The sequence below is a fragment of the Pteropus vampyrus genome, unplaced genomic scaffold, assembly GCF_000151845.1.
Source record: "Pteropus vampyrus isolate Shadow unplaced genomic scaffold, Pvam_2.0 Scaffold202, whole genome shotgun sequence".
NCBI classification, from domain to species: domain Eukaryota; kingdom Metazoa; phylum Chordata; class Mammalia; order Chiroptera; family Pteropodidae; genus Pteropus; species Pteropus vampyrus.
This window is the reverse complement of record NW_011888983.1, coordinates 2,067,767-2,081,816: the sequence shown is the minus strand read 5'-3', so window position 1 is coordinate 2,081,816 and position 14,050 is coordinate 2,067,767. Positions and strand designations below refer to the sequence as shown.

General features: G+C 37.6%; 1 protein-coding gene across 1 annotated transcript in view; it reads right to left on the bottom strand.

Moving 5' to 3' along the window:
• Positions 1-14,050, bottom strand: part of SGPL1 (sphingosine-1-phosphate lyase 1) — a 54,867-nt gene extending 40,817 nt beyond the window's left edge. Inside the window, exons 1-2 of the mRNA XM_023537856.1 lie at positions 13,962-14,050; positions 13,156-13,217 (exon numbers count right to left, since the gene is read on the bottom strand). Coding sequence (XP_023393624.1) covers positions 13,156-13,182 — 27 coding nt within the window. The 5' untranslated portion in view covers positions 13,183-13,217; positions 13,962-14,050. The remainder of the gene's footprint in view (positions 1-13,155; positions 13,218-13,961) is intronic.

Here is a 14,050-nt window from a genome sequence, read left to right as displayed (position 1 = left end):
TGGAAACATCTCTTAGGGCTTCAAAACATTATAAGTATCTAAACATAACTGGAAGAGTATGGCCTATAAGAGTACTAAGGATCTGTAAAGCCAAGCAGAGAAACCAACAAGACTTCCCAAGGTATTTACTCCTCCCCGCTCTTCTCAAACTAAAAAAATTCAGGCTAAAGATCAAAGAAAAACATTCTCTGTCACTGATCCACTCTACTAATAATCCCTGAACTGCCACAGAGACACAGACTCCATGCCAAAGAAAATGTAGTAATTTTGCTCAGCTGAGGATTATACAGCATTAAGTCTTCTAATGTTCTATGGTCAAAACTAAAGTCCACACAAACTAGTTTCCTTCGGCTCCAATAACAACTTGTACCTCTCAAACTTCCTGCTTGTCCAAATGCATATGGCTAGCCACAACACAGATCTGAGTTCCAAATATAAGTCACTCACTACAGAAAAGAATTCACAACAGTAATGCCTAAAAATATGACTGGAGAATCAATGTAAAATCAGCAATTCCAGGAAAGCTACTTCCTTACAAAAAAAGTTTATATCAAAGCACAATGTAATCTCTCATTTCTAATATGCCAAATATCCATATGTCTCAATTCAGATTATTTCTCAAGAGTCAATCAGGGCCAAACTGCATTAGCCAACTGAGTTGAGTTCACTTGTCCTAGAGAGAAAGCACCCTACCCCGGTGAGGGAGAGAAACAAAACGATTGTTTTAGTATCTGAACTTTCTCATGGTACCAAGTGCTGATAAGAATACTAACAAGAGGGAGGACATAAATTTTGTATCTCCTACACAACCTAGAACAACATTTTCAACATGGTAGGAATTCAACAAATATTTAACTAAAGTGAAATAATTACAATACTGCATATACTTATTACAGGTTGTTTCGTAAGATCCTAGGAAGACTCTGCCTCCCCCCGATACCTCTCCCCTTGAGCCTACAGAGGAGAATGGTTTGTTATATGTCACCAGACTCTGCATACACCAGCACCCTTCTGATGAGCTCACAATATAGATCACATCATAGGCCATCTCAGCTGCAAAGGACGTTAAAGATCAATCAGTTCATGACCACTTTCTGTCCTTCATAGATACAGACACTAAGACACAAAGGTCACACAGCTCAGAACTGGCAAAGCCAGGACTCAAACCTTTTGGTTCAAAGTGTATTGTTTGTTTGTTTTTTTTCATTACATTTTCCACAGCCCAAGTTTCCAGAGCCAAACTCTCAGTGCCACAAACTATTAGAGACAAACAGATTCAAAACAATTTTCATAGTCACGTCATTTAGTTTATTCCAGGAGCCAAATTAAGAGCCACAGCTTCTCTATTCTCCCAACTAAGACATCATTGCCAGATTATCTGAACATTGTCCTACAAACATCAAGTACTTTCAGGGTGTGAACTGCTATTCAATGCTGCCCCTCAAACTGCAAACCTCATTCTTTTCTCAGCAAGACTTACACACGCTATTACCTGCTTCCAAAAGAAAGACTGAAAGAAATTAGTTTGAAAAGTATTTTAAGAGAGTTATCTTCAAAATCATAAAATGCTGCTGTTCGAAGGAACCTTAGAGACCATCTAGTCCAATTCTTTTCAATCAGGAAGAAATTGAGGCTCAAAGACTTATAGTAAAATGTGCCTTCCCTGGGGTCAAACTAGACACAGTCTCCATCAGAATCTAACTTCTTGTTCAATACTATTTCCATTAAACCAGAGCAGTACATCAAAATCATCCAAGGAACTTTTCTGAGAATACCCCACCGAGAAGTTTAGTAAGTATAAATATATATTTCTGGGCTCCACAGATTGGAGCCCAGAAATATATATTTTAAAATCCTCCCCGACATGATTCTGATCAGCATTCCTGGTTAAGAATCGTTTCTCTATATTATAACCTTCTCTCCCCATCCCCTTCTTTTGTGAAAATAATAATAATAATAATAATAATTACCCAACAGTTGATTTAATATATTATTGAAACGCAATCACCAAACTTAATGGCTATCCATCTTGGACGGGGGGCTACCAAGACATCGCCAAGCTTTCCTCAACGTGTTAAAGTCAGGGCCCAACCACATCAATCAAGGAGATTAACTCACTGTTCCTGGCTAAAATATTTATTCTTTGGCCAGATACTAATGAAAACCAAATCTTCCACCCTGCGATGATGCAGAGAAGAATTTGTTTTCCTCTTCCTTCCACTTTCTTCACTTCTAACACAACTGCACAATTCAACTCTTGGCTTTTCTAGAAGAGCCAGAAATCCAAGTTTTAAAGCAAGCAAGAGTGTTGAGGAAAAGAAAAAACCTGTTTTACCCAATTCACTCACTACCTTAAAGTCAGCAGATCAAATGATAATCTAAAGACTTGAGACTCGGGTTAGGGAGTGAAGCTAAAATATAGAAGAGACCCAAAGAGTTAAATTATTTAATCTTACTACTTCTGCCCTAAAAACACAGAAAACGAAGCTAATTGAATCTGATTCTCTTTCATGTATCACATTCTGTAGAACTTCAAAGTACAAAGTAAACAAGTAAGAAAATGCTACAGTCTTTAGAGCCCCAAAAGGCATTAAAGTTCATCGGCAAAAACAGATCACAAGCCCAAAGGGAAAACACCCTTGGGTCACTGAAGTAAGAATTGAGCAACAAAGCCAGACAGACTTCCAACCAACAGTGACTGTGACATAGAAATGTGTGAAGGGACTGAATCATCATTTTTTAGTAAGTAAAGAGCAAACCATATCCCTCCCCCAAAAGTCAAGAGATCGAGTATCTGAGTTCATCTCAAAAAGTTTTACTATCTACATGTTCCCTTGCAGGCATGCCTCCTGAGTCCGACATACAAGATCAGTACTATTCCACAAGCACGTGTAAGTCTAAGTGCTCTACAGTTGGCACTGGAATACTCAGGTAAAGCACCTTACCTTACCATCACTGTGATACAATCTTGGCTTCAGAAAGGAAACAGATATGCAATTCTCCAGTCATTAGGAGGGCGCGCATGGAAAATCAAAGCTTCTGAGCTTATAAAAGCTGATAGCCCTAAATACTGTCAATTAATGATTTAAATTTATTTATTTATTAATTTGTGGTTAGGACAAAGCATTAAATGAAGATGGATGTCGATTTTCTTAACTCATCACTGAGTGCCTCTCTTCTAAAATACAACAAGAAAGGCACAACAGGGAGCTTAAACTAGAAGACTAAAATACATAAAACGAAGTTCAAGAAACAGAAACAGGCTGAGGGATGTAGTGGTGAGAGCAATAATGGGTTTTCTTGGTAAATACTTTCTCAGCTCAAGACAAGTAGGTAACGTGGGAGAAAAGCACTATGCAAACTTGAAGGTATAATGTTGCAAAATTTGTTGCTATGAATTCCTAGAATCTCTTAAAATAAGTAGCTAAATGACTTATTGTGCATATGCATAGAAGTTACCCTTCAAAGTACAAAAGATGTTCATTAACCTCTGAAGACAGAGAAATGATAACTCCTTGATAACAAGCAAAGTCTAGTGGAAATAATCCCATATTCTTCCCACAAAGGAGAAGTTTTGACTTCCCTGAGCTTACCACCATCAGGGAAGAAGTCATCAGAGCTTTCCCTTCCCATACTTATCTTAATAGGATTATCTGCCTTTGTCACTGAGTCACTAGACTTTCCAAATTATATTTAGAAATCTCCTCTTCAATAGTCATACTGTTATCAGAGATGAGAAATACTGAATATGTGCCGAGAAGTGTAACCTAAGTAAACTGCAAAAGCTACTTCTTTGGAGATCTCTAACACGTAATCCTATGCAAAAAAAAACTACAGACCCATCTCTGGGTCTCTGACTGACCCTCGACTGATACAAACACTGGAAATTCTGCCTTCTAAATCTAGTCAAAAAGGAGCTACTTTTTAAAACTGAAGTAAGGCTCTAGAATTAACACAGAAGAGTTTCAGACTTTTTTGATAACCTGTTGAAGGTGCAGGAAAAATATGTGTATTTCCAATGGAAAATTATGCACTGGCTAGGACATGCCTCTGGGTTATATGATTATGATCATATAAAGTTATTTTACAACTCTGAAAGTTGTAGATAATTGATAGCAATGCAAACTAATCTTCATCTATAAACAGGCAAAATCTGCCATGTTCAGTAAAGGTTCAAATGACTTCCCTCTCTACTATGGAAAAAACTAACTTTGCCTCCATTTCATATTCATTTCATATTCATTCCTGATCTATAAATATGTCTGTTCTTTGGACATTTCCTTTGAACCAGTTATACAATGTCTCGATTCCTCACTCTAAGTAAAATAAAATCTTTAATGTGTGTTCATCTTATATCTGTGTGAGTGTCATGATTTTACTTTTTTGAAAATTATCTTTTAACAAAAACTAAATCTTCTCAGTCCCCTAAACTCCTGCACCAAAAAATATACTTGGGAACATAAAATCTTGCAATTAATTATACAGGGTTCAAGACATTCTGAAGGCCAGTCACTGGGGTCTATATTCCAAATAATAAACCCTTCTCTAAAAATGAATCCTAGAAGTAGCCTTAATATAACAAAATATCCTATTATATGTAAAGTATGCCAAAACCCCTATATTCCCTATGAGAATAAAAATGAAACAATACTGGATAAATCCATTACTTAAAGTTCTCCAGGAAAAGCCTTATGCCTATAATAAAAAGGAATGAAGTTCTGATCCACGCTACAACATGGATGAACCTTGAAAACATTATAAGAGAAAAAAGCTAATCACAAAAATCACATATTCTATGATTCCATATATATGAAATGTTCTGAATAAGGCAATCTATAGACAAAAAGTCATTTGATGTTGGGCTAGGGAATTGGGAAGACAGAGAAGTGACTGCTAGTAAGTACGGGGCTTCTTCTAAAAATTTTCTAAAACTGATTGTGGCGATGGCTGCACAATTCCACGAATATACTAAACATCAAAGAATTGCACATTTAAAAAAAGAACATTATGATGGAGCAATTCCATTTATGTTCTCCAAATAGTCTCTTCGCTAACACCAACTACATAGGATTATTTGGATTCGCTGACTTTCTTTAAAAAAAAAAAAAAGAGAGCCTTTCTGAAAAAAGTTCCCAAATGGGCCAAAGACAGCAGAAACTTTGCAATTCCAGAAAGAGAAGGTAAAATTTGGACTCGAATACAGCAACCAAAAGTATCTAATAACTTAGAAATTTGTAGAGCAATTATATACAATTATAGACAAAGAGGATCATTATTGTTTAAAGGTATGTACTTTGAAGAGTCTACACGTAGAATTACTAAGCACTAAAATGCTGACGTTTTTTGAAAACACTATTTTTCCTTTGGCAATTCATAAACACATACTCCAGCCACTTAACGCAGGATACCTGAAAAGGACAGCCATCTCTCAGTACTGTCCTGAACTGACACTTCATCACTACTCCTTGCGGACTCTCCGAGTAGTATTAATGCTGTTCTATAGGCAGCTGTAGTGTCCTAGAAAGTCTGAACTGGTAATCAAAGACTAAGATTCTAATTTCAGCTCTCACCTAGAAGCTGTGTGACCTTTGGCCATTACTGAACATCTATGAAACTGGATTTTGGTCATTTGCAAAAAGAGATGCCACTGTTGTAATTCAACGAAAAGTTCACAAGAAAAAAAAAAAAGATACCAGCATCCACTCACAGGGTTATTGTGAATATTAAACAAGGTAAGGTAATAAGAAAATGACTGCAGATAAGAAACACTAAATATTTAAAGAATATGAGTTCTCTGATGATAAACATTTTCCTTTCCTCTTTAGTAAACAGCAAGGGAAATAACCTTCGCAATGTCCCAGTCACACAGGTAGAGCTGGGAAAGGTTTTCAGGAGTTTGATTTATGCCTGTGTTGTATTTTCTTACACATAATGGTAATAAAATACATGTTAATAGTGAGCTGTTTCTGAATTTTGTTAGACAGATGTTAAGTCAACTCTGCCTTCGATAATCTAATTCAATTGGAAAGTTGCAAGTGACGCTTTACCCACCTACAAAACAGGATTATATCAGTTACCTACTTATGTTTACAGATCACAAACCTGATTTCAGTCATCCAGATAGATTGCTGTTGACTGCAACAGCCATGATTCTTGAGAAAGCATTTGAAATCTTAAGTTTATCAAAAACAGCTGGAGATTTCTGTAATCCTAGGCTTTCTTCCAGCCTTCCTGCAATACAGCTACACCAGGAGCACACCATGGCATTCTCATATTTGTCCAAGATTATTTCCTAGTAGATTTTGAAAAGAGAATTTTCTTCTATTTGCCTGAAATGTCTCAAAGATTTCATAACATTAAGACTGGAACTCAAGACAGGACAGATGTATTCTTTTTGGAAAAAGCTTCCAGAGAAGGTTTCCCCAGTACTGAGCACAAAGTGTAAATATACCACGAGAGCTACTTAGATTCCAGAGTTCCAGAGTATTAATTGATTTTAGTCTTGGAATTAAATGCTACAAATGGTGTCTTACAAATCTAAATTCTGCCCTTCTAATACTCGAAAAGAACCAGGGTTGCATTGTTTCTATCAAATGTTTATTAATAATTATAAGCCAGATAAACAAGAATTAGGAAGGCTTTCATTCTCCAGGGAAATTACAGAAAAAGGGCATTTCACATTTTAAAAGTGTCTATATTACTTCAGGAAAGAATTCTTAATGCTCTCTCTAATGCTTAGTGGGGAGAAATTTAAGATCTGCTGCCTTAAGCTAAATCAAAAAGTTATGTAGTAAGAAAACTCTAGAGTAGCGTAAATTGGTACAACCACTTTGGAAACGTGTCTGGCAGTATACGTGTGACCCAGCAATTCTATTTATGTTTACCAAAAGACATGTTCAAGAATGCAGCAGTGTCACTCAACTGTAGAATGAAGAAACTGAGAAATTGTAAACATTGTAAAACTACATTGCAATATTTAAAAAAAACTATTGCTCCATAAGAGCATGGCTGAATCTCACACACAAAATGTTGAGTGAAACGGACACCCACAAAAATATATATACTGTATGTGTCCTTTTAAAGAAAGCTCAAAAATAAGCAAACTAACGTACAGTGAGAATGACAGTTTTTGGTGGGTATCACCTGGAAGGGATATAAGGAGCTTGCTGGGATGCTGGACATATTTCAGCCTTGATCTGGGCAGTGAGTACAGTATATCCATATGCATACATTTACTGACCTGTACAATTAAGATCTGTGCCCTTTTTGCAAGTTATACCTCAAAAAAGAAAAATGCTGTGTTTTTTATTCCAAAATGATTTATTCACTTTGTGAGATAACAGAACACATAAATAACAGTGCACCAGAAGAAACCTGCAGTTTCTGCCTATACAAAAGGGAAGTAAGTCATTTATCAAACATTTACAGTTTGCCTATTTCATAACAAAAAGCTCATGTAACTACATTAAATCAAAAAGCATTATCAGATAAAAAGACAACTTATTATGTAAGACGTAATAATTTTAAATCTATATGAACCTAGTAACAAAATGTCAAAACATACACAACAAAATTTAATAGAACTACAAAGAGAAATAGATAAATAATTGATAAGGCATAAGACTTGAAGAAGTACCCACAAATCTGGAAATCCAAATAGTCAATAAACAGTTAGACAGGACACATTAGTAATCAGGGAAATGCAAATGGAAATCAATTAGATTTCACTCCTACCGAATTGGCAAAAAATAAAAAGCCTTATAAATATCTAGACTGTCAACCTGTGTAGTTACAAAAACTCTCACATACTGTTGCTAGGAATATAAACTGTATTAATCTCTTTAGAAAAGTTTGTCATTATCTAATGAAGTTAAGGACGTATACCCTACAATCCAACAATTCCACTTCTTGGAATAAATCCCAGAAAGTGTTTTACACTTGTGAACACTTGTCATGTGCAAGAAAGTTCACAACGGTAATGTTCAAGAAAGCCCCAAGTCAGAAAAACCCAAATGTCCATCATCAGTGGAATGGAGAAATAAATTGTGGCAATCATACAATGACTTACTACACAGTAATAAAAATGAATGAACTGAACTACATGTAAAAACATGAATAAATCTCACAAATATTGAGCAACAAAGGAAAAATCACAAAAAATACATATAAATCCATTTATATCAAGTTAAAAAAAAAAACTGAATTTAGTGTTGCATACATAGGTGGTAACAATTTTTTTAAAAACAGCACAGAAATAATTATTCCAAAAATCAGAGGGGAGGGAATGTGATATAATCAAAGTAAGGCACATGGGGTGCCTATTTCTTAACCTGAGTGGTAGATGATTATTTTTATTATTATTATTAAAAATATAGATATGTGCTTCATACACTTTCTGTATAAGTTTCATATAAAAACATTTTTAGTTAAAAAGAGGAGTAGGCCCTTTTTCTTTTCTTTCTTCTTCTTGCTGAATGAAACATGAACCTGATAGCTCAAGCTCAAAGCGGCTAGCCTGGACTATGAGTGGTAGAACTTCCTCAAAGACCTAGTAATGGCCATATCTGTCAGGAACACACTACTCTGGATTTCTCTTACTTTAGAGAAACTTATTTCTATCTTTTAAAAATCTTTCTTAGATTTTTCTTTTATGTGCAGCCAAACCTAACCCAAACTGATACAGTCTGTGATCTGGACAAATAAAAAATTTCCTAACAATTAAAGCTGCTCAACAATGGAAAGAACTCCCTGAGCAAGTATTCTGCACCCACTTCTGACAGAGCACTGTGGATGGATGGGATTCCTATGCTGCAAGGGAAGCTGGACTGCAGGATTTCTAAAGGCCTATCAGGCGATTAAGATTCTAAGGCTTCTACTGGAACAAAGCAGCTCTGGCCTTGCCAAAGCTGTGGCAACACTCTGCCTCTGAATCTATCCTTCTGTTATCAGCGAGAACACGCCTTTTCTATAATATTCCAGACTCTGCTCAGATACTATCTTCTCACTGCCTTTCAGAACTAACTTGACCTTGACTTCAGTATACTGGGTATCCTCCCTTTGCTCCTCCAGGTCCTCCACCCAACCTGCTCCAGCTCTGCTATGTGCTTCACAGGGCCGCCCTCTATGAATTAATTCACCCAAGGTCCCTTATCCTCTGGCTTCCAGTTAGGCCTGACCAATGAGAGGCTCTGGCAGGAGATCAGAGGTTAGAAAAAGAAAGAGTTTGAGTATTTTGTCCCTGATTCTCTTCCCGCCAGGCCACTGGTTGGCAGTGACTATATTCCTACAGGTTACCCTCTCCTTCAGCTAAGCTCTCTCAAGGTTCCGGAAACTACTCTCCTTCCTGGCTCCTTCAGGCCTTAGAGTGATAATGGCTCTTAGCCCTGAGTTGTTTCATCATGCCCTGCTGTGTCTTCCTTAACCCTGCTCAGCTTTGTAAAGAGTCCCTTTACCTCCTCAATCACATTGTTGGAGTATGCCAGGAGATAACTGATATACCCAACAAACTACTTTCTGCCTTCCCAGATGGCTCCCATCTCCCCTTACCCCATAACATGGTTTCTCTCTCAGTAATTGGATATGTTTCCACATATGGATTGAATCACTACCAATCAATTCCCTACGGAAAATTCTTAATCCCAGGTTGACTCTCAATTCTCTGCCACCAACATGTACAAACTGTGTGTAATATTAGAATGGACAAAGTCTAAATAAGAAGGTAAATGTTACTAAAAATTCCTGACACACAGTCTGCACAGCCAAGCCAAATACTGGGAATTGGTAGCTATCCATTTATGACACCCCTTTTCTGTAGATTAAAAGATGCGGAAATTATCATACTTATTAGTTTTGCTTTATTTATAAGATTGAAACAATGCCAAATACACTGTTCATCCTACAATGGCCGCTCAAATTGTCAACAAAATTTTAAATGCCCTACCAGTCTCAATTAATTTTCCCTTTCTTTTAGACAATCCTACAAATAAGACACCAGAATCAAATAACAGAAATGAGCTTTTCACGTCGCCCTTTCAGCTTATTACTTAAATCCCAATTGAGATTCAGAAAAAAAAGTATCCCTGAAATAGATTCAAAGGTCAAAAATAAAGTTCTAGGATCTGGAAATATTCGATTTTTGAACCTGAAAAAGAAGACCGAGACAGGCTTACTGTTTCCAAATCAAGAAAAGAGTGCTGCAGGAATGTTGCATTTCTTAAGAATTTTACTCTAGTACAGAAGACACTGGTGTACACTGTCCAATATGTATTCCAAAGCAGCAGGGCTTGATCCATGAGTAAAATAATCCCAAGTAACACTCCAATAGACTCATTAAATTTAACGAAAAGACTCATTCCACCACGTACACAAATGCCTGGTCTATACAGATACTGTTATCTATGTTAAGGAACCCTAACCCAGGGTTTCTCAACCTGAGTTCTACTGACATTTTAAGCCAGGTAATTCTTGCTTTTGAGAAACTTATGCATATTAGAGTGTTTAACTGCACCCCCAACCTCTAGCACTCCTCAAGTGTGCCAATCAAATATCTCCAGACATTGCCAGAAGTCTGGCAAAATTACCCCTGGTAGAGAACCTCAGCCCTAGATAAACAATTATCACTCAAATCCCAACCAGGCCCAAATGGTAAACTCAATTCACCCATTTGAATGCGAAAGAGAAAAGCCACCTAAAGAGTAGACTGAGCTTTATGAAGTACTTTCTAAAAAACTACAAGTATTTGGTAATTTGCAACCCTAGCTTAGGTGGAAGGAGAACATGGATAAAAAGAATGGTTGCCACAGTGGAGAAAGATCACTAAAAAACTGCCTGACTTGAATTACCTCAGAAAGTATGGCAATTCTCAGATGAATATACTCACTCATCTTTTTCTCTGAGATGTAGATAGAAAGCAGTCCATGACATGTCATATATGAGTAAAGAGAAAAAGGCAGACAAACTACCCTAATCAAATGAGGGCAAAATTAAGGGCAGTAACACACAGAGGGCTAGCAGTCCAAGCTCCTTATTCTGAAGTATAAGGTTTGTCAAATACAGACTCCAGTTGATCTTTAAATTTTATTATCATAACATACAGTCTACGCAGGTCATTTTCAACCTTATCAAACCCAATGCCCGCTTTTTATAACAAATATTTTATAATGCCCCTTTATTACTATAAAATGAAATTCAAAGATTTTAACATTATACCTACAGATAAAACTTTAAAATTTTCATAATGTCCTAATGAAATGGCTGGATATCCATTTATCAGAGATATTCTAAAAAGGATTCATGCAAATATTAGTAAAAAGTTGCATCATATGACTTCTAGGATTATTTCTAATTCTTAGATTCTACTATACACTGCCCTTCATGGAAATTATTTTTTATTAACTAGGGTCCTTTCTTCCAAGTTAGAGGGCCAAGAATGTGTCTTACACATCATATAAAGTAGCTAAAGAAACACCTTGAACTCAGATCATAAAGGTTTAGTGTACTCATTGAAAACCCAGCTCTGGTCATTGGTTCTTTACTGTTTAGACTCAAACAGCACAATACAGTCAAGGAAGGAATGACAACTTTTCCAGGTAAAGCACCTCAACTAACATGTACAGCATCTTTAGAGAGTGATGATTCTCGAGGGCCAGCCATTATTCATGTGAATAATTCCTTACACCAACAAGTAAAGCCAATATCCCTAAACATTCTAGATTAACAAATGAAGAAGTGAAAAGTAGTGGCAACAGCTAAGGAAATACTACAAAACAAAACTGATTCCAAAGTTAATATTCTGAATAAAACCACTCACTGCTCAGGCTATTGAAGGAAACACACAGTCCTTAGAAATAATAAGCACATCTCTGGGCATGGAAATATATCCTATTTACATACTGGGATCTTAATTTACATAAACATATTGATCTATAAGAGGAAAAATGGAACGTGCCAATTGTTACAAATCATTCTGCATTAACCTTCTAAGGTGCTAACAGTGGTTATCCCTGAGTACTGGATTATTAGGGGTTGCTTCCTTTTGCTTACTTACAACTTACAGTTTTTCTAACACATTGCTCTTGTAATAAGAATTTAAAATTACATAAAGCTACTTATTAACTACTGATAATGCATGAGATTTGAGGCAAGAAACTATTTTAGGTGAAATCTTCATGGATAAACCAAGTATTTATCTACGTCTCTAAAATCATCCTTGCTCCCTGCCTCAAATCAAAAGTAGTCACAACTTAGTTCCCTTCTTTATCCCTCCCATAGACCTTACAGGTTTCAACAATATAGGAACTAAGCACCAAGTATAACAAAACCCCATTGTTATCAGATTTTGCCAATTTCCCAGTGACTGCTATCAACTCTCTGGGCTAGTGAGATAAAGAGAGGAAAAAGAATTGTTTTTAAATCCATGTTTTTGCACAAAGAGACATCAGACTGAGAGAAGTGACTTATTAAAAACTAAACACAGACACTTTTTCTATATAAGTATTTTCTACATAGAAGCCCTGGGCTCCCCACAATTCTCACACTAAAGAGACCCCATGGAATCATAAACATCCCAAGAATAAAATATCATTCTGGTAAACACTCAGGGAAATGCTATTCTCTCTGCTTGCTGAAAAAACTGCACAGAAATACCTCAGAAGAAGAAAAAGCAACCTCTACCAAAGCAGATATACTCCTCAGCCCAAGAAAAAAACTTAAATTCAAACTAGTTTGTTTCAAAAAGCAAGTGTTAAGCACTTACTATATAGAGCATCATGATAGGTTTTTATTCTTCTCTATAAAATAAGACATGCTATATGTCTTCCAGAGAATTCAGTCTGGGAGATGCTTATAAACTAATATATGGCAAACCCAGAAAAAATGTAATAGAAATTTTAAAACTGTTATAGCAGTACGGGAAGGGAGAGATTAAAACTAAGAAATCTGAAAAAGAATCTTCCTCGTTTATATTATTATATATTCATTCATTTAATTGTCATTTATCTATCTTAATCATTAAGCCCAAAATAAAGGTGGTAGAATTGCTCAGCTACCAAAAGCAAGCATCAGACGTGAAATCTACACATTCTGATCCTATGGACTAAAAATAAAACTTAAGGGACAAGTGCCTTACAACGAGGAGGATGTCTGGAAAAGACTCACCAGCATCAGAAGATCTGTACTCGGCATCTTCCTCTTCCAGCTGTACTTTCAGTATCTCCCCTCTGCAAAAGGGAATCAAGTTTGTTTACTTCTAAAGCTTTAAACTATCGCGTTGGCCCGCCTCGATTCACCAGAGCAGTCAAGAAATGGTTCTCCCCGTCCTTTGAAAGCTCGGATTTCAGTAATAGTTATCACACTCCACCCCCAGCGCCTCATACCAGCGAATCAGAACCTTGCTGGCACTGTGCTTCCCTCCGACAGCTGATCAAACGAATCCAGACTCAGCCTTCCACAAAGCAATGCCCCCAGGTAAATACCAGGGGCAACGCCCCAGCCCGCCCCCGACCCAGGCCCGGAGCCCCGAAGCTCAGCCCATACAACCTAACCCCTCGGAGAATCCGACATTAAAGGAAGCCCAGTCCCAGGGTCCGGCCACCACTAGACTCCTTTTACAAACGGGCTGGCCTCGCGCTCTACTTCATCCCTACCTCCCTAAAACCCTTTCCTCTCTGGTGAAGGAGCAGCAAATTCCGCCTGCCCCAATCCATTCCCACCCCGCCAAGGGAGTGGAGTTTCAGATCCTGCTCCTTCTCGCCCTGGCGCCCTCCGCCATCCACTCGCAAACCCTGCACTCACTCAGACCTCGGAGGTCGGCACCCCCACCTTCTGCCCGAACTCGAGCTCGCCCTTTCTCCTCTCCTCACTCTTCCCACCCAGAACCCCCTCCCCCCAAGTCCAGACCCTCCTCCCCTATCCCCTGCCAGGACCCGCTTCCCACTCAGTCCTGACTCTCCCCAGACCACCACCTGAAATCCTCCTCCCCAGTCCGGAACCAGCTTCCTTGCTTCTTCCCTCCGACGCTCTCGCCCGCCAGTGTCCCCTTCACTGCGCGACC